Source organism: Amphiprion ocellaris, chromosome 19, assembly GCF_022539595.1.
Source record: "Amphiprion ocellaris isolate individual 3 ecotype Okinawa chromosome 19, ASM2253959v1, whole genome shotgun sequence".
NCBI lineage: Eukaryota > Metazoa > Chordata > Actinopteri > Pomacentridae > Amphiprion > Amphiprion ocellaris.
Genome location: NC_072784.1, coordinates 12,115,256 through 12,139,015, shown reverse-complemented (window position 1 = coordinate 12,139,015; position 23,760 = coordinate 12,115,256). Strand labels below are relative to the sequence as shown.

At 34.1% G+C, this 23,760-nt stretch overlaps 1 protein-coding gene across 2 annotated transcripts in view; it reads right to left on the bottom strand.

Moving 5' to 3' along the window:
* Positions 1 to 23,154, bottom strand: part of ppp1r1b (protein phosphatase 1, regulatory (inhibitor) subunit 1B) — a 37,089-nt gene extending 13,935 nt beyond the window's left edge. The window contains exon 1 of one of the 2 annotated variants that reach the window (XM_055005310.1): positions 22,794 to 23,154. In XM_055005310.1, coding sequence (XP_054861285.1) covers positions 22,794 to 22,898 — 105 coding nt within the window. In that variant the 5' untranslated portion in view covers positions 22,899 to 23,154. The remainder of the gene's footprint in view (positions 1 to 22,793) is intronic. The other variant, XM_055005311.1, reaches the window with a different exon arrangement.
* Between the last annotated feature and the right edge of the window lie 606 nt (positions 23,155 to 23,760).

Below are 23,760 nucleotides of genomic sequence, written 5' to 3'. Positions count from 1 at the left end.
CACACTGACAGCAATTAGACACGACACAAGCGAGATTAAAAAATTAGACACAACACAACAAAAATGAGACAAGGTAGAGAAAGAAAATGACACAAAATGAGACACAATGTGACAGAGATGAGATACAAAACGTGACTGAGGGACACAAGTGAGATTTTAAAAAAAAACAAAAAACGACAAAATCACAAAAATGAGAAACGAAAATGAGCACAAAATGAGACAAATGAGACAAAATGACAAAAATGAGAAACAAAAATGAGGCACAAAATGAAACAAATGACACAACAACCCAAGAAAAGCAAAAAGACACAAAATTACAAAAATGAGCTTCAAAGAAAGAAAAACCAACACAAGCTAGAGACAAAAAAATGAGACAAAATGAAGAACACAAATAAGAAACAAAGAAAGAAGAAGAAACAACACAAGGGATGTACAACAAAAATGAGACAGAGATGAGACACAAAAGAAGACATAAGTGAGATAACGATACACAAAATGACAGAAAGGAGACTAAACTGTCACAAAACAACACAAACGAGACATTAAACAACAGCTTTAGCTAATGCTGATTCCAGTGGAAACACAATATAAATGCAGTAGGTCACTGGAAAGTCTAGTTTCACTTTTGTGTTGAACTCGCATCTTTTTGCTTTTTACTTTCAGACGCTGCTGCATTTCTTTTGTTGTGTCATTTGTGTTTTATGATCTTATTTCTATCCCTCATTCCTGAGCTAAAATCTCGTTCTTCTCCATTTGTTTGCCGACTTGTTTTATCCTCATTTGATCTCGGCGGCAGCGAACGTCCTCCATGTTTCCCCAGGCGAGGTGAGGAGGCTGAGACCTCCATCACCTCCATCCCTCCTGACACCTGCTACCAGCCAGAGGAGCTTCAGACACCAGATGTTACCACGACCGAGTCCGGAGGATTTAAAGGATGAAAACCAGCAGCTCTGAAGTTTGTCTGCTGAGGTCAATGTGGAGGTAAAAGAGCCGACCTGACGGACCATAAAGCTGATAGAATTACTCAAATAATTGACTAGTTAGGATGTGAGCTCAAGCTAAAATGCTCCAGATCCCCAAATGGCTCATTGGCTGATATGATGTGCTGCGTTTTTGTGTGTTTTATATCATGATTAACTGAATGTCTGTGGATTTGAACTGGGACATTTTGCCAAACACAGAAAAAAAATTAACAATTTCTGGTCATTTAAATATTTTTTAAATCAAATTACATTTTAACTGCAAACAAAACAGCAAATAGTCTGTAAAAAAATCTGTATTTTTTATAAGGTAATTCTTTCATATAACATTTGACCTTAGAATTAGAATCTATTTTTTACAGTATTCAAATCGGGGAAAAAAATTGTATTTTACAAAGTTTTGATGGTTTCTAGAAGAAAAAAGATGTCTATTGAGGATTGAAAAAACATTTTTAAACTACTATTTTTTAAAAAGATTTTCTGTGTGTTGTTAAATTACAGTAAATAAAGCAAAAAAAAATTTGTAAAATTGTTTCTTGATTATTTCAGATCCTCCAGCTGTAAAGTTGCATCATATCTATCAAATTTTATCAACTAAATGGACCCAGCTATTTTTTTTTAACAGATATTTGGTTTTATATTAAAGAAAAAAACTCCAGTCAAAGAATTCAATGATTAAAAAAATAAGAAAAGAAAAATCCTGATTTTAAATTTATTAATTGCATAATTGCATTTGACATGTTCAATTATGATCTATTCATTTCAAAAACACTGAATAAGACAAAATGTCCACATTTTAACAAATGTTACTTAACATGTTACTTTTTTATAGTTAAAAAATTAAAATGTACAGACATTTGCTGTTATTTTAAAGGAACAAATCTATAGAAAGGGCTTAACAGTGTTTTAATCATTACTTTGAAAATCTTTAACCTCATAATTACATTTATTTTGTGTTTAAATAAATTGCTTTTAGCTGTAACGTCTTCTCCTTTAGTGGTTTTTGAGATACAGTTATGTTCTTACGGAAAATGTTTATGAATAATTCCACAAGGTCTGTTCCTTTTCATAACTATCCGACAAAAAACACCTCTCAGCTGCACATCAAGTGCAAATTTTCAAAGTAAATCAATGCAACGCTCCAGCTGGTATCTTTATCTCATGTTTTCTCTGTAGTCAAACCGTCTAAAGTCCGTTTCATGACCCCAAAGTGGTTCAAAGGTGTCGCTGACAGACAGAGATGCAGAATGATTGCAGGAATAGATTCATAGTCGAGTTTAATTTGTTCGAACTGTGATATAAATAGCTGCAGTGAGATAAATGGGAGATAATAATGATTCGGTGGATAATTGAGGTCAGTGAGAAGCTTAATCTGATGATCTATTTACCTGCTCACATGCAGAGAGGCTGGACAGGCTGTCAGCTCTGCATACACTGTACAAATTCACGTTTTTAATAGTTTTAACTGTATTTATTTAACAATTTACTGTTATTTTCCGGATTTCTCTGTTTAGTTAAATTAGACATAATAACTAGTAAAATTATTGAAAAAAATGGAAATTTTAGCAGATCATCACATCAAAAATCTGCATTTTTACAACAATAATTCCACCTTTTACAACGTTTGACTGCAAAATTATTGTATTAAAGTTAATTTATTTAAATCAGCAAAAAAAAATTACACATTCATTTTATTGGTATTTGTGGGTATTTTAAAGAAACATTTTGAACAGCTATTTTACAGATTTATATTATTTGGAACAAAAAAATGGTGAATTAATTATTAAACACATAACAATTTAGTCTCATTTTTTATGACCAATAATTACCTAATGATGCAATTTTAAAAAAAAACATTTTTGACACTTTTTCAATGTAAATTTGTTGAAAAGTTTGCTGTTATTTTAGAGATTTATATTTTGAGGATTGAAAAGGGACAAATTAATTATTAAAAATATAACAATTTAATTTTCATTACCAATTAGGTACTAATGAATATAAAAAATAAACATTTTTAACAGTTTTAAATGGCCCTAAAAAAAAGAATTTACTGCCATTTTGCAATTTACAGAAATCAAGTAAAATTACAGAAAGAAAATATTACCTTACATATTGACAGTCAAAAACAAAACAAACAAAAACATACTTAAAAAAAAAACAGGACAAATACTCTTTTTTGCTGTATTTATTCCTGCTAAAAAAATCATTCATTTATAGATATTTGACAGCATTTAATTTAATTTTATTTTATTTTTACAGGTTTTGTATTTGACCATTTTTTAAACATATTTTTCTGGCATTATTTCTGCCAGATTTTTCAGTTTTTTATGGGATTTTTTTTACAGTGTAAACAGGATGAGATAATAATGACTGTGGGATAATTGAGGTCAGCGAGAAGCTTAATCCGCTGATCTATTTACCTGCTCACATGCAGTGTTTCATCTTTACATAATAATTCCACTGTGAAATGTCAAGAAATGACCCAATTTTCATTTAACAAGTGAACTGCAACTCAGTTATTGCTCACTTAATAACATAAAAACACTACAATCATGGCGTTGGTGGATATAAATGTATTCTCAGGCGTTTCTTTAACGTTCAGCCTGCTGCTGCTGTGACACAAACATACATGGTGACTCTGGTAATTTTCCAGCCTTAAACCTCCCTCGCTGCTTCGGTTACATAACATGTGATGTGACTTCCTCATTGACGGCAGCAGCGTGTGAGATTACTCCAGCTATGTTTTATCCCTCCTCTATAAACCCCCTCGACCCTCCTCCAGCAGCAGACGTAGTTTCAGCTCCGTGGAGGGTTTTTCACCTTTCAGCGGCTCCACAGGTGGAAGCCTGCAGGCCTCCCCAGAGCCGCTGCACCTCGCTGGGCTCCACAAAGAGCCGAGGAGTCGATAAAAACACCAGCTCACAGAGCCAAGAGGAATATTTATCTAAAGCTGGAGAGGGAATTCAAAATATGTGCTGAGTCTGCAGTCTGAAGGATGGCACAGCAAACTATCGGGCTGAGCAAAATGATTCAAAATACACCTTAAACGCCACATGTGGGTACATTTATTTATGTTTATTATGTGCAATATCCTGGTTTTAGAATTTTGGTATGTTTTATTTTACCATCTGAATTCTAAATAGCATGATTGTTTTTAAAAATCACCAAAATCACCACATTTTTCAGAACCAGAAACTATAAAAACAGAACCAAAATGATCAAATTTCCAACTTTTCGTCACTCCTTGAACTACCCATCTATGATGTTCCACTTTGTTGCAAAATGTAAACAAATCCAAGTTTAAAATCATACATTTCATTTAAAAATTCACCAAAAATAAAGAAGGTCCTGAAACCCGATTCTGTAAAAAATTAAAAATTCTCCAGTCTTTGGCACAACTTTTAAGCCATGAGTTGTTCAGCTGTGGCCAACATTTATACAACAAAAATCCACAGACTTTTTGGCTGAGATGCAGGACGTGTTTACACAAAACTCATATGCTGTAATAAATGCAGCTAAATTCCAACAGCAGTGTTTTGGTTTTTTCAAAATACAGTTAAATACTGTAAAATCTTGTATATATTGTTTTTTTGTTAATTTTTTCTTTCTATATTAAATTAAATTAAATAACATTTTATTTTATTTTATTTTGCACTTTATACCTGACCCTAATATTCTGTGTTGTCGTGTTTTTACCCCCTTGTTGTTGAACACCCAGCTGCTGTAACAAAAGAATTTCCCTCTGGGGATAAATAAAGTCTGTCTAAGTCTAAGTCTAAAATCCGATGCTTCAATTGGTGCTAAAAGCAAGAATGACTGCGTGACAGCAGGATACCTTAAAAACCGACGGTGTGAACTGAACAAAGGATTTGGCACAGCACAACCTAAAAGGACACAAAACAGCAAGAGTGACACACAAAACTATATAAATGAGACGCAAACAAAACGTGAAAAATGAGACACAAAAGAAAAACAAGATAAAAATGAAATAAAAGAGACACAAAGTGTCAAAAATGAGACACAAAATGACAGAAAACAACAGAGACATAAACTAAACATCATGATTAAGACACAAAAGACAAACAAGACACAAACATAACACAAATAAGGTTCGTAAAATAAATAATCAAAGAAATTTAGCTTTCTCTTTCTCATGATTTTTGATATAATTGTGTCATACTGCACAAAAGACATTTTTGAGTTCTTTTTACTTCTAGCCGTAGTTGATGAGTTTCCAATGAGGTGCAGGACTTTATATGGAAACTATAAATTGCAATATTTATATTATTACTATTATCATATTTTGAACTTTTTGTGTCATTTTTATTTGTTTATGTTTTGCAATTTTTGTATTATTTTTGCATTTTTGGTGTCGGTGTGACATTTTTGTTTGTTATTTTTGCATATTTGCATCAATATTAGACATTTCTGAGCTCTCACCCAGTTTGCGTCCACATCTTTGTTTGTTTTTGCATCTTTTGTGTCATTATTGCATGTTATTTGTGCATATTCTTGTGTAATTTTTGCATCATTTAGTGTCTTCGTGTGGGATTTCTTTGTCTTTCTGTCATCTGTGCATCTTTTGTGTGTTTTGTATCATTCTTGCCTGTTTTTTACATTTTTTAATGTCATTTAGTTTCACTTTTGTGACATTTTAATTGCATCATACTGCACAGAAGACATTTCTGAGTTCTCGCTCCTTCATGGTTGTTCTGTTTCCATTGAGGTGCAGGACTTTATATGGAAAATATAAATTGCAATATTTATATTACTACTATTATTATATTTTGAACTTTTCTCTACATCTTATGTAATTTTTACTTCTTTTTTTGCAATATTTGGATCATTTTTGTATTTTTGGTATCTGTGTGACATTTTTGTTTTATTTTTGTATCAATATTACTGTATCATACTGCACAGGAGACATTTTTCAGTTCTCATCCAGTTTGCATCCACATCTTTGTTCATTTTTGCAGCTTTTGTGACATTTTTGCACGTTGTTTATGCATATTTTTGTGTCTTTGTGTCATTATTACATTTGTTTTATGTTTTGTGCAATTTTTGTCTGTGATTTTTGCCTCTTTCTGTGTCATTTAGTGGCATTTCTATGTTATTTTTCCCTGTCATTTTTGCGCGTTTTGGATAATTCTTGCCTGAGAAGACATTTCTCTTTCTTTCTTCGTGGTTGTTCTGTTTCCATAGAGGTGCAGGACTTTATATTGCAGAGAGAAACGATTCCACAGTGAAGTTCAGAGAGTTAAACCTCTCTATAGAACATTTTCTGAGCCCTGCCATGTGAATAAAAACCTTCTCAACAAGCTGTGTGTTTAGAAGTTTGTCAGGTTTAATTGGAGGTGAAGCAGGAAGGACTGACTCCATGTTGGACTCTGTGTTTGGGAACATGAGTCACTGTTGACTTTGCATGTTTCTGCGCTCCATGTGTGTGTTGGCTTCAGATGGGCTGATGTGGGTCTGTTCCCTGGAGGCCGTCCTCTGAGCTGGTGCTCTCTAACTGGGCCTATAAAAAGCAGCAGCAGTAGGACAGCGTAAACTAGATCTGGAGGGTCTCCGGGGAGCTCGGAGGGATGAGACGGGACGGTTCTGAGCAGATCTGAAGCCGGCACACCTCAGATCTGCTTCCCCTCCATCCCAAGTGTTCAGCAGCTTCATTACATCAGGTCACCCCATCCTCATCATCCTCCTCTGTGACAGATGTCTGAGCATCACTCAGGTCTATATGAAGCCCTATGGTGCACCGCTGCAACCTGCTCCAGATGGATGGATATGGATTCACACACTATTGATTTACAGTTATGGCATCTGCCTGCAGGCGCGACACTACATCACTACAAAATGAGCTCGAGCGTATGTGCAGAGCATACAGGGGACACATTCGATTAAAAGTTAGGCCACAAACTATATGGAATTCTGTCAATATCTGTCACATTTCTACTCACTGTGGATTCATTTCTCTCTGCAATATAAAGTCCTGCACCTCTATGGAAACAGAACAACCATGACTAGATGTTGAGAGAACTCAGAATAGTCTTTTATGCAGTATGACACGGTTAGAATGCCAAAAAGATGACAGCAAATTCAATAATAACGTACACAAATGACACACATAGATGTATAAACAACAAGACTGCAGCTAAAATGACACCAAAAGGTGCAAAATAACAGAAAAATAATCACATAGACACACAAAGAGCAATATTATCACAAAGATGCAAAACTGAGAGGCAGAAATGACACAAATAGATCTATAAGTGACAAGAATGACAAAAAGTGACAGAAATGACATAAAAAGGACACACAAATATGCAAAAATGAGACGAGAAATGCAAAACAACAAGCAAGAATTATACAAAACACACAAAAGGATGCAAAAATGATGCAATCAGACACAAAAACATGCAAACAAAGAACAAATAAAATTGACACAAAGACAAACAATACAATAACGGCAAAGAAAAGCAAAATCAGATGGAAAAATGACACAAAAAGATTAGAGAGAGAAATGTCTCTTGTGCTGTATGACTGAGTATTACTGTCACAAAGATGCCAAACTAAGAGGCAAAAATGGCACAAATAGATGCAAAAAGACACAAAAACATGCAAAGAAAGAACAAAGAAAAATGTCACAAAGACAAATAATGCAATAATGGCAAAGAAAAGCACATACAGATGCAAAAATGACACAAAAAGATGTAAAAAATAAAGAGAAATAATATGAAAGATGCAAAGGTAATGGAGAAATATGACACAAAGACACAAAAAACCCACAGAAAGACAAAAGATACAAATGACACAAAGTAAAAATGACATAGAAAGACACAAATGTGTAGAAGTAGAGAGAATAAAGAAATGTCTTTTATGCTGTATGACACAAAGATGCCAAAGTGACAGAGCAAATGCAAAAATAACAGGCACAAATGACACACATAGATGTATTAAATGCAAAAAATTACATCAAAATGTGCAAAAATGACAGAAAATAATGACAGAAAGACACAAAAAGATGTAGAAATGACACAAAATATGGAAAAAAAATGCAAAATGATGTAGATGCAGAGAACTCAGGAATGTCTCCTGTGCAGTTTGGCATGGAAATATTAACACAGATATGCAAAAATGACATAGAAATCATAAAAATACCAGCCATAAAAGACACACATAAATGTTGAAAATACAAGATGCAAAAACGATAGGTCAAAAGGACAAAAAAAAACACACACACACACACACAAATATGCACAAATGACACAAAAACATTTGAAAACAACATAAAACGATGCAAAAATAACAGAAAAATGACAGAACGAAACAAAAACACACAAAAAGGAGAGAAAATTCAGAAATGTCTCATGATGCCATAAATCATTAAAAAAAATAAAAATTGAAACTTAAATTTCCTTAACATTAGGTTCCATTTGATGTTTTTGAACATCACATCATGCATGATACATTTAAGGACCATCGGAAAGTTGAACATCCAGTGATTATTCCTGCTTTTACAGTTTTACAGCTCTAATGAATGATTTCATTTGCACATTTTTTAAAAAGAAAGCATGTTTTGTTTTGAGTTTCTGGGAATTAGGTGCTAATTCTAATTCTGTTAATTGACTAATCCTCTGCACTGCATCCATAAGTTTGCAAAAAGACGCTGAAATTAACATCTTCTGTTGGCATGCAGGATCCTGTGTGTTAGTTTTTTCTTTTTTACTGAACCTCATGAGAGAAAACTGTTTATTTTGGCACATTTTTGAATGACACGAGCAGAATAAAGTGATTTTTCATGAAATATGTTTTGAGCTCAGATTTTTGATTGAATTTCCTGATGGAACAATACGTCAAACACGATGCGTTCAAGGACCAATGGAAAGTTATAAATCTGATGATTCTGTCTGTTCTGACAGTTTCTGGCTCTGATGAATGGTGTCATTTGGGCTTTTTATTTTATTTTTTTAATATAAATAAAACACATCTTTGTTCAGTGACTTAACTGTTATTTTGTTTAGAACCTGGTAAAGAAAACTGTTTGTTTTGGCTTTTATTTTTTGAATGACACACAGAATAAAATGATTTTTAATAAAATATGACAGTTTTGAGCTCAGATTTGATTTGATTTCCTGGTGGAACAGGAGCAGGAGAATATATGATGCATTCAAGGACTGCTGGAAAGTTGGAAATCTGATGATTGTGTCTGTTTTTACAGTTAATGACAAATAAAAGGCAACATTTTGGCAGCTTTTTAAAAAAGAAAACACATGCTTTTATTGAGGACAATGTCTGTCTTTCATACTCATGCAGGACACTGTGTGTTAGTTATTTAGATAGTAGTAAACTTTTCAGAGAAACTGTTTACTAAATAAATACTGAATAATGTGATTTTGATGAAATATGAGTCTTCAGCCCAGATGTAATTCAATTTTCTGATGGAACCTTACATCACACATGATGCATTCAAGAACCATTGGTAAGTTACGTATTCTGTCTGCTTTTACAGAGTTTTGCTCTGATAAACAGCGTAATTTTGGTGATTTAAAAAAAAGAAAACATTCTATTCGAACTCATCATCAGGTTTTGTACTTTAGAAGATTAAATAAGTGCAAAGAAACGAAAGGTCACGAATCAGACAATAAATATCGTAATGTTGAATAAAAATCACTTTAGACTACATGTTTTATTCAAAAAATGGCCAAAATAAACAGTTTTCTTTGACAAGATTTTGTCAAAAATTATGAGGAAATATGACAAAGTTTACAGGAGGACATAGGTGTGACTTAATTGCATTTATCACTTCAGTTTCTTAATATTAATTTCTGAGTTTTACTTTGGAATTCTGAGTCTAGTTTTGTGATTAAAACTCTGACATTTTGAACAAAGGAATGAATGATGGCAAATTAATTATTAAAAATATAGCTTTTTAGTTTAATTTAGTTTTCATGTGCAATTAGGAATTAATGATGAAATGTAAAAAAACAAATAAACAAATAAATAAATTGAAAAAAACACTTCACACTTTTTTTTTACAGATTCATATTTTGAGGATTGAAAAATGACAAATTTTTAAAAATATAACAATTTAATTAAATTTTCATCACCAATTAGGAACTAATGACGCGAAAAAATGAAGAAAAAAGATTTTTTTAAATGTAATTTGGAAAAAATTGCTGTTATTTTGCAGATTTATGGAAAATCTATTAAAATAACAGAAAGAAAATATCCATTTTCTTGCTGACTGTTAAAAACTAAATAAAACTAAATAAAAAAATTTTTAAAAACAGTCTAAACTGCTTTTACTGTATTTATTAATGATATTTAAGCTATTATTGAATTGAATTGAATTTTATTTTATTTTTAGTTTAGTTTCTGCTTCTCCAGCTCATTGCTCTCTGCTGTTTTTCCTTCTTTAGTGAGTCTTTAAGCGCCTCCTCCATGAGGCCTTTGCTTACATCTGCTGAATCTGGGGGTTAGGTTTGTTCTGCTGCTGTTTTATTCCGTCTCTGCTGCTCTGATCTTTAGCTGGACTGAAATCACAAGACAAACTCGCTTAAACAAAGACCCGAGTCGCCTCTTTTTCTCTGATCCAGCCCCCGTCGAGCCTTTTAAAGAGAAGTGACAGAATCCCATGCTGAGCTCTAAGTGCAATCTGGGACCGAGTTCAATACATTCAGGTGAAAAATGATCCGTCTCACTATGAGCTCAGTGTTTTTTTTCCTCTCATACGTTTCTCCAGCAGCACTCAGGTTAAAATGCTGCACAAGCTCAGTCACAGTGGAACTACAGAGAATTAAAGGGAAACATCGCAGGTTTAACTATTCAAAGCAGATTTGAACTCTTATATTAAATGATTTTTGGGGAAAAAGTATAATATATGGAGGTTAAATGAAAATTCTAACAGGTTTTACACAAGTTACTGTGAACAGAAGAAGTTAGAATGTGTTGGTAGGAGGCAATAGGAAATGATTTTCTTTTAAGTTATGTTTGGTATTAAACCACTAAAGAGCAACGATCAGATCATGTGACAAACAGCTTTGTCAGAAAAATACAGTTTAAATGGAGCTTTCCTTTTGAATTTTTAGATTTTGTTCCTGTATTTTTGAAAAACACAGAAATATTGATAAAATTACAAAAAAATTAACTACGAATGCCAATAACTGATGTAAAACAACATTATATACATGTCATATCTTTGTAAATTTATCACAATTTCAGAAGTATTTCCTCTTAAATTAATAGATAAAACTGTTAAATTCAAGTTTTGGGAATAAATATAGCAAATATATTGAACAATAATCTTTCTCTCTGTGATAAAACAGGTTTTAAGTCTGAAATTTTCAGTTTAAAAAAAATACTTTTTGCTTATTCACAATACGTTTTTTGTTAATATTGTACTTTGGACATGTAAATTCAGTCTATTTCTGTCATTCTGTTGATATATATACACATCATTTCATTGTTTTCATGTGTAAATATTCTGTCATCAAAATTTAAAAAAACAAAAAACACACAGGATCTTTGGAAATCTTTTAAAATTAAGTCTATAGAACGTATTTTAATGATGGAAAATTACTGTATTTTGATGAAATGGTTATTTTTTTCCACTGTGCACTCATGTTTTATTACTATATACATGAGTTATCATTACATGTATATCAAATTTTAGGAATTTTTTAAATTAATATTACTACTAATATGAAATTTCTGTGTTTTTACACATGTAAATGTCCTTTAATAAATATTTAAAGCCAAAAAAATACACTATTAGGTCTATGAACTTAATTCTATTTATTGGAAAATTACTGTATTTTGACGAAATATTTATTTTACAGTATATTGGTGCCTCTCCTGCCAATATATTACATTTCTTGAATTGTTTTTTCAACTGTGCACTCAAGTTATTGTCACTAAACAGCTTTAACTCAGCCGCCCGTTGAGTTTCAGTCATTTCTAAGAAGGTCAAGGACAAACTTCAGCCTGTTCCATTAGATCTCATTCCTATTCAGACGCCTCATATCACTGAACTCCCAGAAGGCCGAGGGGCTGCATGTTCACCCAACACTCTGGTGGCGACCTTTGACCCCGCCGCTGGCTAACTGAGTAAACAGATGGACCGGAGGGGCTCCGATGACCCCGAATAGGAAAATGTAATTACGCTGCAGCCGCTGGTGGAATGATGTCACCCTCAGACGACACCCTTCTCACTCTGCTGCACCTCCAGCGTTGGTGCAGTTAGCCGCTGATCGCCGTTTGTCCTGTTGCTGCAGAGAGAATAAAGCAGAAAACCTCCTGCAGGGCCTCAGAGAAGAACCGAGGAGCTGCCAGTCAAAGCTTCCACAGAGACGAAGGCTCGAACAACAGCTTGCTCTGATAATTCTGAGTGTTTGAGACGCAGGCCGACTCCAGAGGTCAACAGGAGGCACAAACAGAGGACACAGTAGCCATAGTTACTCATCTGCTAGCCACCAGGGATAAACGACAAAAAGGTTGCTGCTGATAGTTGCTATGCAGCTCGAAATGCCCTGAAGTGATGCATTTTAATGTCACTTAAGATTGGAGCCAAAATTAGTAGCAGGTTTGAAATATTTATCAGAAAAACACCTCTGAGACCCAAAACCAGCCTGCAGGGTTGGAAAGAATATGTTTTTGTAAAAAAATTTAAAATCTACAAAATGACACCATTTATCAGCCAGAATCATCAAATTATCAACTTTCCAATGGCCCTTGAACTATTCATCTGTGACGTTTGGTTCCATCAGGAAAATGACACATCATCGTTCAAAAATTCATCAAAAATAGTCAATTTGCAATAACTAGATTCTGTAAAAATTGAAAATTTCTGCAAAGGTCACTGCACCTGATAATCCCTTGATGACTCAGCTGTGACCAACAGTCACATGGCAAAAATTCAGGGAACTTTTTTCGGCTGAATTGCAGGCAGTGTTTCCACAGAGCAGATAGGAGACAAATATAAAAAAATAAATAGAAATATTTATAGTATGTAGAGCCACCATTTTTATCCAGTATTGCTAAGAGCTGCGAGCTCTTAATAAATGTTGCACATGTTGATGCTTTTAGAATTAAATTTTGCATTATAGATCATGATTTTACAGAAAATGGATTGAACTGCAGGCAGTGTCTCCACAGAGCAGAGAGGAGGTGAGTATGAAAAAGTATAGAAAGTATGGAAAACAGTAAGGAAAAATTACAAGCTGTAAAATATCTTCGGTATTTAATGCCACTATTTCATTTTTCCAGTGTTGGTAACACCCGTGAACACTTGGAAAAATGTTGTATATACTGATTCCAGCTTTTTTCAATGAAAAAGAAAATACATAATTAAAAAAATCTAAGGAATTCAACATTCGTTTTATTTATTTTTTAATATTTAGGTCATTCGTGTCATTCTGCACAGAAGACATTTCTGACTTTTCTCTACTTCTAATCATGGTTCTTCTGCGTCCATCGAGTTGCAGGACTTTATATTGAGATATTTATATTTATACAGACATTTCTGAGTTCTTTCTACATCTTTTTTTTTGTCTTTTCATGTAATTTTTGTCTCTTTGTACAATATAACTGTCATTCTGCACAGAAGACATCTGAGTTCTGTCTTCGTTTCCACTGAGGTGCAAGACTTTATATTGATAAATATTTCATTTAATATTAGAATATTTTAGAGTTTTCTCTACATCTTTTTGTGCTGTTTTGCGTCATTTTTACATTTTTGTGCTTTTGCATCTATTTTTGCATCATTTGTACCATTTTTACCTGTTATTTTAAACATTTTTATGTCTTTTTTTCATTTTGGTGACATTTTAACTGCATCTTTCTGCACAGAAGACATTTCTGAGTTCTCTCTACTGCTAGTTATGTAAGGGAGATTTGAAGAATACACTTGGTTTTAGCGCTGGTTATCTTTGTTCTGTTTCCATAGAGGTGCAGGACTTTAAATTGTAGTGAAAAATGAGTCCACAGTGAGTAAAAATGTGACAGGAGCAAAAGAAAATGCCCAGAAATCTGTATGCCAGTGACCTGAACCCAACAAGCTAGCTGATTGTAGAGTTTAATCTGTACATTTACTACAAATCCATTTAAAGGCAACATTTTATTTTAATTTCTACATTTAGCAGGTAGATGCCCTGTAATTCTTTCTAAATTAACTTTTTAAAATTCTTTAATACTAAATTTAATACCTGTATGTTGTATGATGGACATAATGCCACAGTTCATCAGTTTTATACAGCAGTCAGACAAGCTCTTCCATATTTGTTTCCCTCCTGAACACACTGAAGATGACCTGCTGTGCAGATCATTAAGTTTCAGGCAGATAAACGCTGGAAAAAAAACATCCCAACGACTACGCTGAAAATCGGAGATTACAACAATAACATAATGCCGCGTCTACGGTGTGTTGATGAAACAGGGATTGAGAACAATCTCGTTTGTTCTGAGTCACGCTCCAGCTGCTCTGACCCTCCGGTGGCTCTTTAACGAGGAAACCGGCCTCCAGCGACCCTGACAGTCCAACCGGTTCAGGTCCAGACGTCACTGGGTGATAACTCCTGATCACATTCTGCTCTGATCCTCCAACAGCTCTGTCCTGCTGCTGCCCTTTAATCCTCAGATTCTTCTCTCACAGATAACTATTGTCTCTGCAGGTTAAAGAGCTGCAGATGATTTCCCTGCTCCACTACAGATAGAAACAATGTAGAGATAGAAATGAAGGGAATGTGCAGAAGTGTACTTTGAAAGATACCTGTTTTTAACTATTTTTTAAATTATATTTTTTTAAAATTGGAGTTTTTTTTTGTTTTTGTTCTTTTTTTTTTTTTTTTTTTTACAGATTTTCCCTGTTTCAATTACAGAAAATATGAAGCAATGAATTTAAAATGTAAATAACACCCACATCAATAATTTGTATTTTTATGAATACTAATCCATTCTTTCACAAAATCACTTTTTTTCTGTATCTAAATCACTTTTTTAAAATTAGATTTTATTTTACATACATTTGCTGTGTGTTTAAAAGAAGCATTCTGTATATTGAGGACTGAAAAATGTTAAATATATTTTTTTATGTTACAGATTTTCTCTGTTTAGTTAAACTACTGAAAATAATTAGCAAAATCACAGAAAAAAAACTATTTAAAATGTTAAAAAAAAATCCATATTGAAAATCTGTATTATTAAAAATAATGATCAACTCTTTTACAAAATCACATTTTTCATATTTAAATTACAATATCTATCTATCTATATCTATCTATCTATCTATCTATCTATCTATCTATCTATCTATCTATCTATCTATCTATCTATCTATCTATCTATCTATCTATCTATCTATCTATATATATATATATATATATATATATATAGTAGAAACATTCTGTATATTGAGCAAAGAAAAACGGCAAATATTTTTATTTTATTTCACAGATTTTCTCTGTTTAGTTAAATTATGATTAAAAAGTTACTGTCCACAAATGGTAATTTATTCTTTTACAACATTTGACATAAAAAATAATTTTTTTTCTTATTGTATATAAATCAGCCAAAATACATTCAAAACAAGAAGTACAGGAAGTACAAAAAAAACACACTACAAGAGTAATAATATATAAAACGCAAAAATACGAGAAATAAATATTGTACTATTTTTTTTTTTTTTTTTTTAATTTCACCATTTTCTTACTGTTTTTAAATGCATATTTCTAGACGCATGCTGCCAGATTTCCTCGGTTTTTATGGGATCTGTGTTTTAGTGTTTTACAGTGTTGGAGGCTGCAGCTCTGCAGGCTTCTATCAGCTGGTGTTTTGGCTGTAGATGCCTGAGGAGCAGCATTACGGCACATCTTCAGCTCGCTGTGTACAGTGTCATCAGGTGACAAATCACTCCGCCCGGCCTCAATATTTATGCTTCTCCTCAGCTGTTTACACATCACACCTCCGAGCACACCGCAGCCAAGAGGAGCTGATGGACCGTTTGGATCGTAGAGGTAGATTTTCAGAATAAAAGACACATTTTCTTTGCTCTGTTGGAATGAAATGGGGGGGAAAAAACAACGAGGGGAAACTTCTCTGAGCAGATATAGACCACAAACATGTTGGTCCAGAGTCACTCACTAATCAAAACTGTCAGAAACAGGGAGGAACAAACACATACATAACCCTCAGAACACAGAGAACCATTGATTGTGTCCAAACTGCAGTTACAATGTTGCGGTTTCAGCGCTTTCATAATTTCTTTCCCAATTAGTTTTCAGCCACCCCAAATATCAACAGACTGCCTTTTTTATGCATCACATCATCGGACGGACTGAGTCAGAGTTCTACGAGGACGTTCCTAAACCGTGCAGGGAGATGTTCTCCATGTTGACAGTCCCCCAGACGGCTAATGTTTACCCACAAACACTCGCTGCACCAAAGGTTGCTGTTTGATGTTTAAGCCACGGGATGACGGGAGGATGGCGGGGCGGAGCGACGGGTGGTGGAGGTGGGAGGACGATGAGGGAACGCTGGTGAAGGAGAACCTGAACCGTGACCTCCACGACCCCATTAGTTCTAACATACATCAACGTGGAGCGACCTGCCCGCCAACATTACCTACAAGTTCTAATGACGATTTCAAGAAAACATGTCATTCTAATGTTTAAAGAACATTTTGAGGTTGATATTTAGGTAGATGTGAAGAAAATGTTTGCATGATGACAACAAAGTAATAAAGTTCTCATACCTAAATGTTATCGAGGCTGTTTTGTTTGTTTAATTGTTTAAGTAATGCTATGTATTAATTGTTAAGATACTTCGAGGATATTGTTGAAGTACATTATTCCATAAAACATTCTCACAATGTTACATGATAAAGGAAGGACCTTCTCGATGCAATGTTCGCAAAGTGTTTGAGAACATTTTTTAGGAGAACTTCATCCTTTCTTTAAGAAGAACAATTTGGAAGTAACAGAAACTGCCTACTGAGAACGTCCCCAGAACTTTGTTCAAACTTTCTTAGAACGTCTTTGGAGAATTTTATCCCGTCTTTAAGAAGAACATTCTGGACACAAAAAGAAGTTTCTCACTGAAAGCATCACCAGAACTTGTAGAACTTTCTCAGAACAGTTTTAGAACGTCTTTAGAGAACTTTATCCCGTCCTTAAGAAGAACATACGAGGACTAAATGAACTGAAAATATCACCAGAATTTTGCAGAACTTTCTCCAGACATTTTTAAAATGTCTTTAGAGAACTTTATGCTGTCTTTACGAAGACCATTTGAGGACTAAATGAACTGAAAACATCACCAGAACTTTGTAGAACTTTCTCAGAGCAGTTTTAGAACGGCTTTAGTCATCAGGCCTTTGAGAGGAACATTCTGGAAACGAAAGGAAAACTTCCAGCTGAAAATATCACCAGAACTTTGTATAACTTCCTCGGAACAGTTTTAGAATGTCTTTAGAGCACTTGATGCTGTCTTTAAGCAGAACATTCTGAGAACTAAAAAGAAAAATAAGCTGACCACAAAAAACTTTTCAGAACTTTCTCACCAAAAACAACAACAAAACATAACAAAACAAAAAAACCCAACTTTGGTTAAGTTCTAGTAATGTTGTAAAGAAAACATTTTATTCTAATGTTCAAAGAACGTTTCAAGGATAGCTATCATTTCTATCAACTAGATATCAACAGTGTTCCTATGAGGCCAGAAAATGAACTAAGACAAAATAATTAATTAGCACATAGTAAATTAGCTAATTAGAACATTTGGAAAATGTTTGAAGAACCTTCTCAAACCAACGTTCAAAGAACATTTCCAGATTAAATCAAGGCCTTCTTTAACAAAACGTTCCCGTCATGTGATAAATTAACAAAGGTGGAACATTTTGCTGCAATGTTCTGGAGATGTTTTTTGGGGACGTTGCTGAAGAACACTTCTTAGACCATTATTCCATTACAAACAGTCTCACAGGTTCTCAATGCAACTTAGGGAAAATGTTTTAGGAACATTTTTACAATGTCTTTAGAGAATTTTAAGGAGGACATTCTTACAGTTAAAAGTCAAAAACAACTGAAAACATCACCAGAACATTGCAGAATTTTCTTAGTGCATTTTTAGAACAAAAGAATCATGTCTGGGTTCCTTCTGTATTCTGAGGTTCTGTCTATAAAAGGTGAAACATGGAGGGAACATTCCCACAACGCTGGCTGACACTATCTACAAGTTCTACTAATGTTTAAAAATTTAAATCAATGTTCAAAGAACGTTTTAAGGCTATTTATCATTTCAAATAATGCTCTTATGAAGCTAAACGTAGAAAAAAAAAACAGTCAAAGGATATTTGGAGGAGTCCACTATTGTGATTTATTAACTAAAATGGAACATTTTGTCCCAGTACTGTGAAATATTAACAAAACATTTAACCTGTGATTCTTCTATTCAACCTTCTGGAAACTAAAGGAAAGCTTCCAGCTGAAAACATCACCAAAACTTTGCAGAACTACACAGAATTAGTGCTTGTCGATGGTAAACATAGCACAGAATGTTCGTTCTAACATCTTAACGTGAAGAAAACTAGAGAATAACGACGTTAAAAAGTTGTTTGTGAAAGATGTGAAGGAGATACTTGGACGGCAGCCACAGCTATAAAATACACCAGAGATGTTGGTGGAAAACAAAAAAAAGGTGTTTCTGGAGTCTTAAAAATACCAGTTGAGGACGTTGAGGCTTTAAGGAGAAGCTTTAATCGTAAAGTAACAGTGATGTAATGAAGCAGTCGGTCAAACTAGTCGATGAAGTGAGAAAATTTAACCCCAGTCCAACATTTGAATGGACTAACACCCTGGATAATATATGGAGTAAAATGTTCTAATGTTTGTAAAAAGAAGTGCTTGGGATCACTGCACTGGAAAACACACAAAAAATGAATGTTTAATATTGTAGTTTTTTTAAAACATTTCACTGTTATTGTTATTGTGATTGTAAAATTACACTATTTTTACTGTATTTAAATGAGGAAAAAATATTGTTATAAATAATATCCACAAATAGGAGATGTTATTTTTTGCCTCCTGTTCCTCTCGCAGAGCTCCTTGCATCCCTTCAGAGCAAACATTCAGGTGAGAAAACATTCGCTAAGATGATTTTTACACCTTGGAGCACAAACAGCTGCTGTTTTTTCTCCCACATTACCGTACGTTTCCCCGAGTGGGAGGCACGCGGAGGAGGATTCACCTAAACACGTAGCAGCACGTATGCAAACAGCCTCTCAACCGTCCATTAAAGTCGACCTTTCAGGCGCTTTTTGGCGGCATAGCTGTGCAGCCCGTCTCCATAGCAACAAGGCCTCAGTCAGGCGGCTTCGGGGGTTTAAATGCCGTCGAAGGACAATGAGGAGCCGCCAATGCAAAGAACAATAAGTTGCTGTTGTGCAACAGGTTCCGAAGAATGTTATAGTCGTTGCAGCTCATCAGCGGAGACCCATGGACTTGTGGGTGATGGTAATTGCTGCGATGGGAGGGGAAGGGAAGGCCGTAAATCGTTACCCTTGCCCACCCACTCGTCCCCCGAGGATCTGAAGAGATGCAATCTGCCGTCAAACACACATAAACACATCCTCTCTCGAACGTTTCCCAGACTCCCCCTCAGCGCTTCATCCACCTGCAATGTGAAGCTGCAGAGTTTAACGTTCAAACGTGTGATTGCAGAAGCTTCATTCTGCAGGTGAAGCTGCTGCTGGAGGAAGTCCAGCCTAAAAATAGTCCGATTGAGCAATAAGGTCTTTAAAAACAACAACTGAGGAGCAGCTCACATATGGTAGATTGATATCCTGTGGTTTCTTGGAAGAGACGATAGGATCAGAGCGCAGTGACAGGGCACAGAAATACAGAAAAATACCAGGGGGGAGGAAGATGCACTGTAAATAATTCAGTCTATGGAAACAACTGTGAAAAAGTACATTCAAACTGCTGATATCTGTAAAATAAGGATTTTTTTTTGCTCTTTTTTTGTCGCTTTCATCATGTAAATTAATATTTTTTTCTGTAATAAATATGGGGAAAATTTGTTTAAAAAAAACAGTAAAAATATTTAAGTTTTTTTTTATCTACAATAAAAAAACAATACATGTCATATCAGCAAGTATCTGTAAAATAATGTTGTTTTTTTTCTAATTTAAACACGGGGAAAAATGTAAGTGTGTTTACAGTCTTTACAGTTTTCAGTCAAATGTTGGAAAAGAATTAATACCAATTATAAAACAAATACTGATTTTTTTAATATGAAGATTATTTATAGTGACATTTTTTGTTTGTTTTTAAAATCGTCACTGTGTAAACTAATTATTTTTTCTGCAACTTAACAAAACGGAAAATCTGTAAAAGAAGAGGAAAAATATTTTTCTTAATATTTTTTAGCAGACTTAAATAAAAACAAAGTTTAATTTTACAGACATGCTTTGTAAATGAACAAAATACTGTTTTAAAATAAAAAAAAGAAGTGGATGTCATTTACCATTTTAACAACTTACTTTCTTTCTTTTTTTTAACAGTCAACGTGTAAACTATCAGTGTTTTTTTTTTATTATACCAAAACAGGAAATAGATTATAAAATATTATAATAATTATTCATGTTTTTTTTAGCCATAAAATATTCCATTGCATATGTTTTTTTCTTTCAAATCAGGGCAATATCTGCAAAATGCCTTTTTAGAAAAAAAAATTTAAATAGATTTTTTTTAAGTGTAATTAAAAAAAAGACTTGAGGTGGACATTATTTTTGGCATGTTTTTGCTTTTTATGGTCATCGTGTAAGTTAATTTTTTTTTTAATTATGATTTTTCTAGGTATTATCTGTAATTTACCAAACCAGAAAAAATCTCTTAGATAACATTTAAAAATATTCACCATTTTTCAATCATTAATACACCTATTTTTTCTTTAAAATAATGGCAAATATCTGTAAATTAATATTTTTGGCTGATTTAAATAATGTTAAAATTGTGTAAGAACAAGAAAATATTAAACATAACAACAAGTTTTGGACTGTTTTATTTACATTAATCATAAAAAATAGTCAATTTTCTGTGATTTCACTACATATCTGTAATTTAACAAAATTGGGGAAAAAAATTTAAAATGACAGTTTAAAAAATTATTTACCATTTTTCAGTCCTTAAAATACACATTTTCAACAGCAAATATGTGAAATATATATATATATATATATATATATATATATATATATATATATATATATATATATATATATATATATATATATGTATGTGTGTGTGTGTGTGTGTGTGTGTGTGTGTGTGTGTGTGTGTGTGTGTGTGTGTGTTTATGTTATTATTATATTATGTATGTATGTATGTATGTATGTATGTATGTATGTATGTATGTATATATATATATATGTATATATATGTATATATATATATGTATATATATGTATATGTGTTTATGTTATTATTTATTATTTACAGTTACATTTGTTTTTTAAATTCATTCCTCTTTCTGTAATTTACCAAAACAGGGAAAATCTGTAAATTAACAGGAAAATATTTTCATATTTGTTTTAATCTTTAACATAAGCACTATAGGTCTTTCAAGTAACAGAATGTATTTGTAAAATAATGTTTTTTTTTAATTAAATACAAGATAGAACAATGTGTAATATTACAGTTATATTTTTGCAATTAAAATAAATAAAAAATGTAAAAAAAGATGTTAAGATTAGTTATAGTCATATTTTTTGCTTGCTTTTTAAATAGGCACCATGTAAATTAATTATTTTTTCTGTAATTTTACAAAACAGGGACTATCTGTAAAGTAATGGTAGATTGCTAGAAGCTGAAACTGTTAAAAATGTCCTTTTTTCATTTTAGTGTAGCAGCATTTTTCTGTGGAAATGTGAGTGGAAGTCTCGTGAAGCGTTGCAAACAATTTCCATTTCAGCGAGTCACTCAGTCTCTTATTCAGTGTTTTAGTCAGAAATGAGAACAGGACATGAAGCAACTTGTTTGGTGCCGAGAATAGTTTTCAAACCGGCAACTTCTCTGGAGGAAACTTCAAAAACCTCGACTCTAAGAAACTTTTTATGAGCGTAAATGAGGCAGGAAGGGGACGGAGCGGCGTCTCGGGTCATTTTTGCTCATTAAATCCTGTTTTATGCAAACTGAGAAACGAGGACAGGTGCTGAGGGATGCGACCTCAGACAGGTGAAGCCCAGAGATCAGCTTTTCGCATCTTTGTCTCTCTGCTTTCCTTCACATCTGCTCTGCTTGTCCATCTCTGGAGGATCGAGCTACTGGCCTCGATCGGCTCTGGCCCACTTTATCCTCCCCCCCGATCTAAAATAAGAGCTCGCTGGGCATCGGAGCCAAAAAGAAAGATCAGAGTTGTCCTACCAGAAATCACAGATGCTGAGTCACACACAAAAAGACAGAGCTGATAAAAAAAAAGCTCAACGTGGAGGTCAGAGAGTGAAAAGCAGCCAAAAAAAGAGGAGTAATTATTAACAGTTTTGCGCTTGCAAAATGTCAAGGACTTTTTTTTTTTTTTTTGCTGTTGCAGCTACAAAAAGAACAAGATAATGAGTTTTGTGTTGGAGAGGTCAAGATGACAAGATAATCTCATGAGGAAACATGCAGTAGGGGAAATGTCATCAGAGTTTCTCAACACACGAGTGAAATTCAGCACTAGAAACCTGCCCAAAAGCACTCCACAAACACACAACCTTTTTCTGTGCAGGAGGTCAACTCAGAATGGGAGCTAAAAAGTGAGATTTTTTGGACGTTCTCTGCTCACCATCTCCACCTGCCGGGGGTCCAGGTTGGTGGGCGCCGAGGATGGCACTGCAAAGTGGATCTTCTTCCTCTCCTTGGGCTCCCCCTCGACCTCGGTGGGCTCCATGGTTGTGGTCCTGGTGGGGGGTTCTGACTCCCAGCTGAGAGGAGGAGGAGGAAGCAGCTGAAAGTGTCTCTAACCTCCCACTGCTGGGTAGTCCCACTCCTCAGTCACTTCTTCTTCTTCTCCTTCTTCTGGTCTGGGAGTAAAGCTACAAAAATAAGAGCCTCCCAATGTTCTCCTGCAGCTCTCTGGTTCTGCTTCTGTTCTGGTTTTGTTGCCCTGCCTTTAAAAGCCGAGCAGCCGGAGTGAATGAGGCTCAGATGTGGCTACCAAAGGGGGAGAAGTGGGAGGAGGCTGTGGAGGAGGGGAGGAGACACCGGGGGTGAGGGAGGAGTCGGGGCGAGGAGGGGATGGAGATGGATGGAGGAGGAGGAGGAGGAGGGTTTGTGTTTTCCTACCTATCTAAGCTGAAGTTGATTTGTAATCAGAGAGAGAGAAAAAAAAATTATAATCTCATCACATCAGCTGAGCCTCTTTTGGCCTCTATTTGTGAATGAGAGATTTGTGCTGAGGGAGGAGGAGGCAGATAAACAAGAGATGTGGAGTGAAAAGGGATCTACAGCAGTAAGCTCACGCCACCGACATTAACACACTGTAAAAATGGATGTTTTTAACAGGTTTCAGCTGTCATTTATTGAGCAATTTACTGGTGCTTTACATATTTTTACTGCCTTGTTACATTAGAGGACAAAACTAGTAAAAGCACAGAAAATTAAACAAAGAATCTGTATTTTTATTTTTAGAAATGTTAATTTTTTTTTACCACATTTAACTGTAAAATACACAATGTTTTAATTGTACTTAAATCAGCAAATAGACATTTGTTGCTTGTTATAAGGATTTAAAAGTGGTTGTTAGTTTGCTG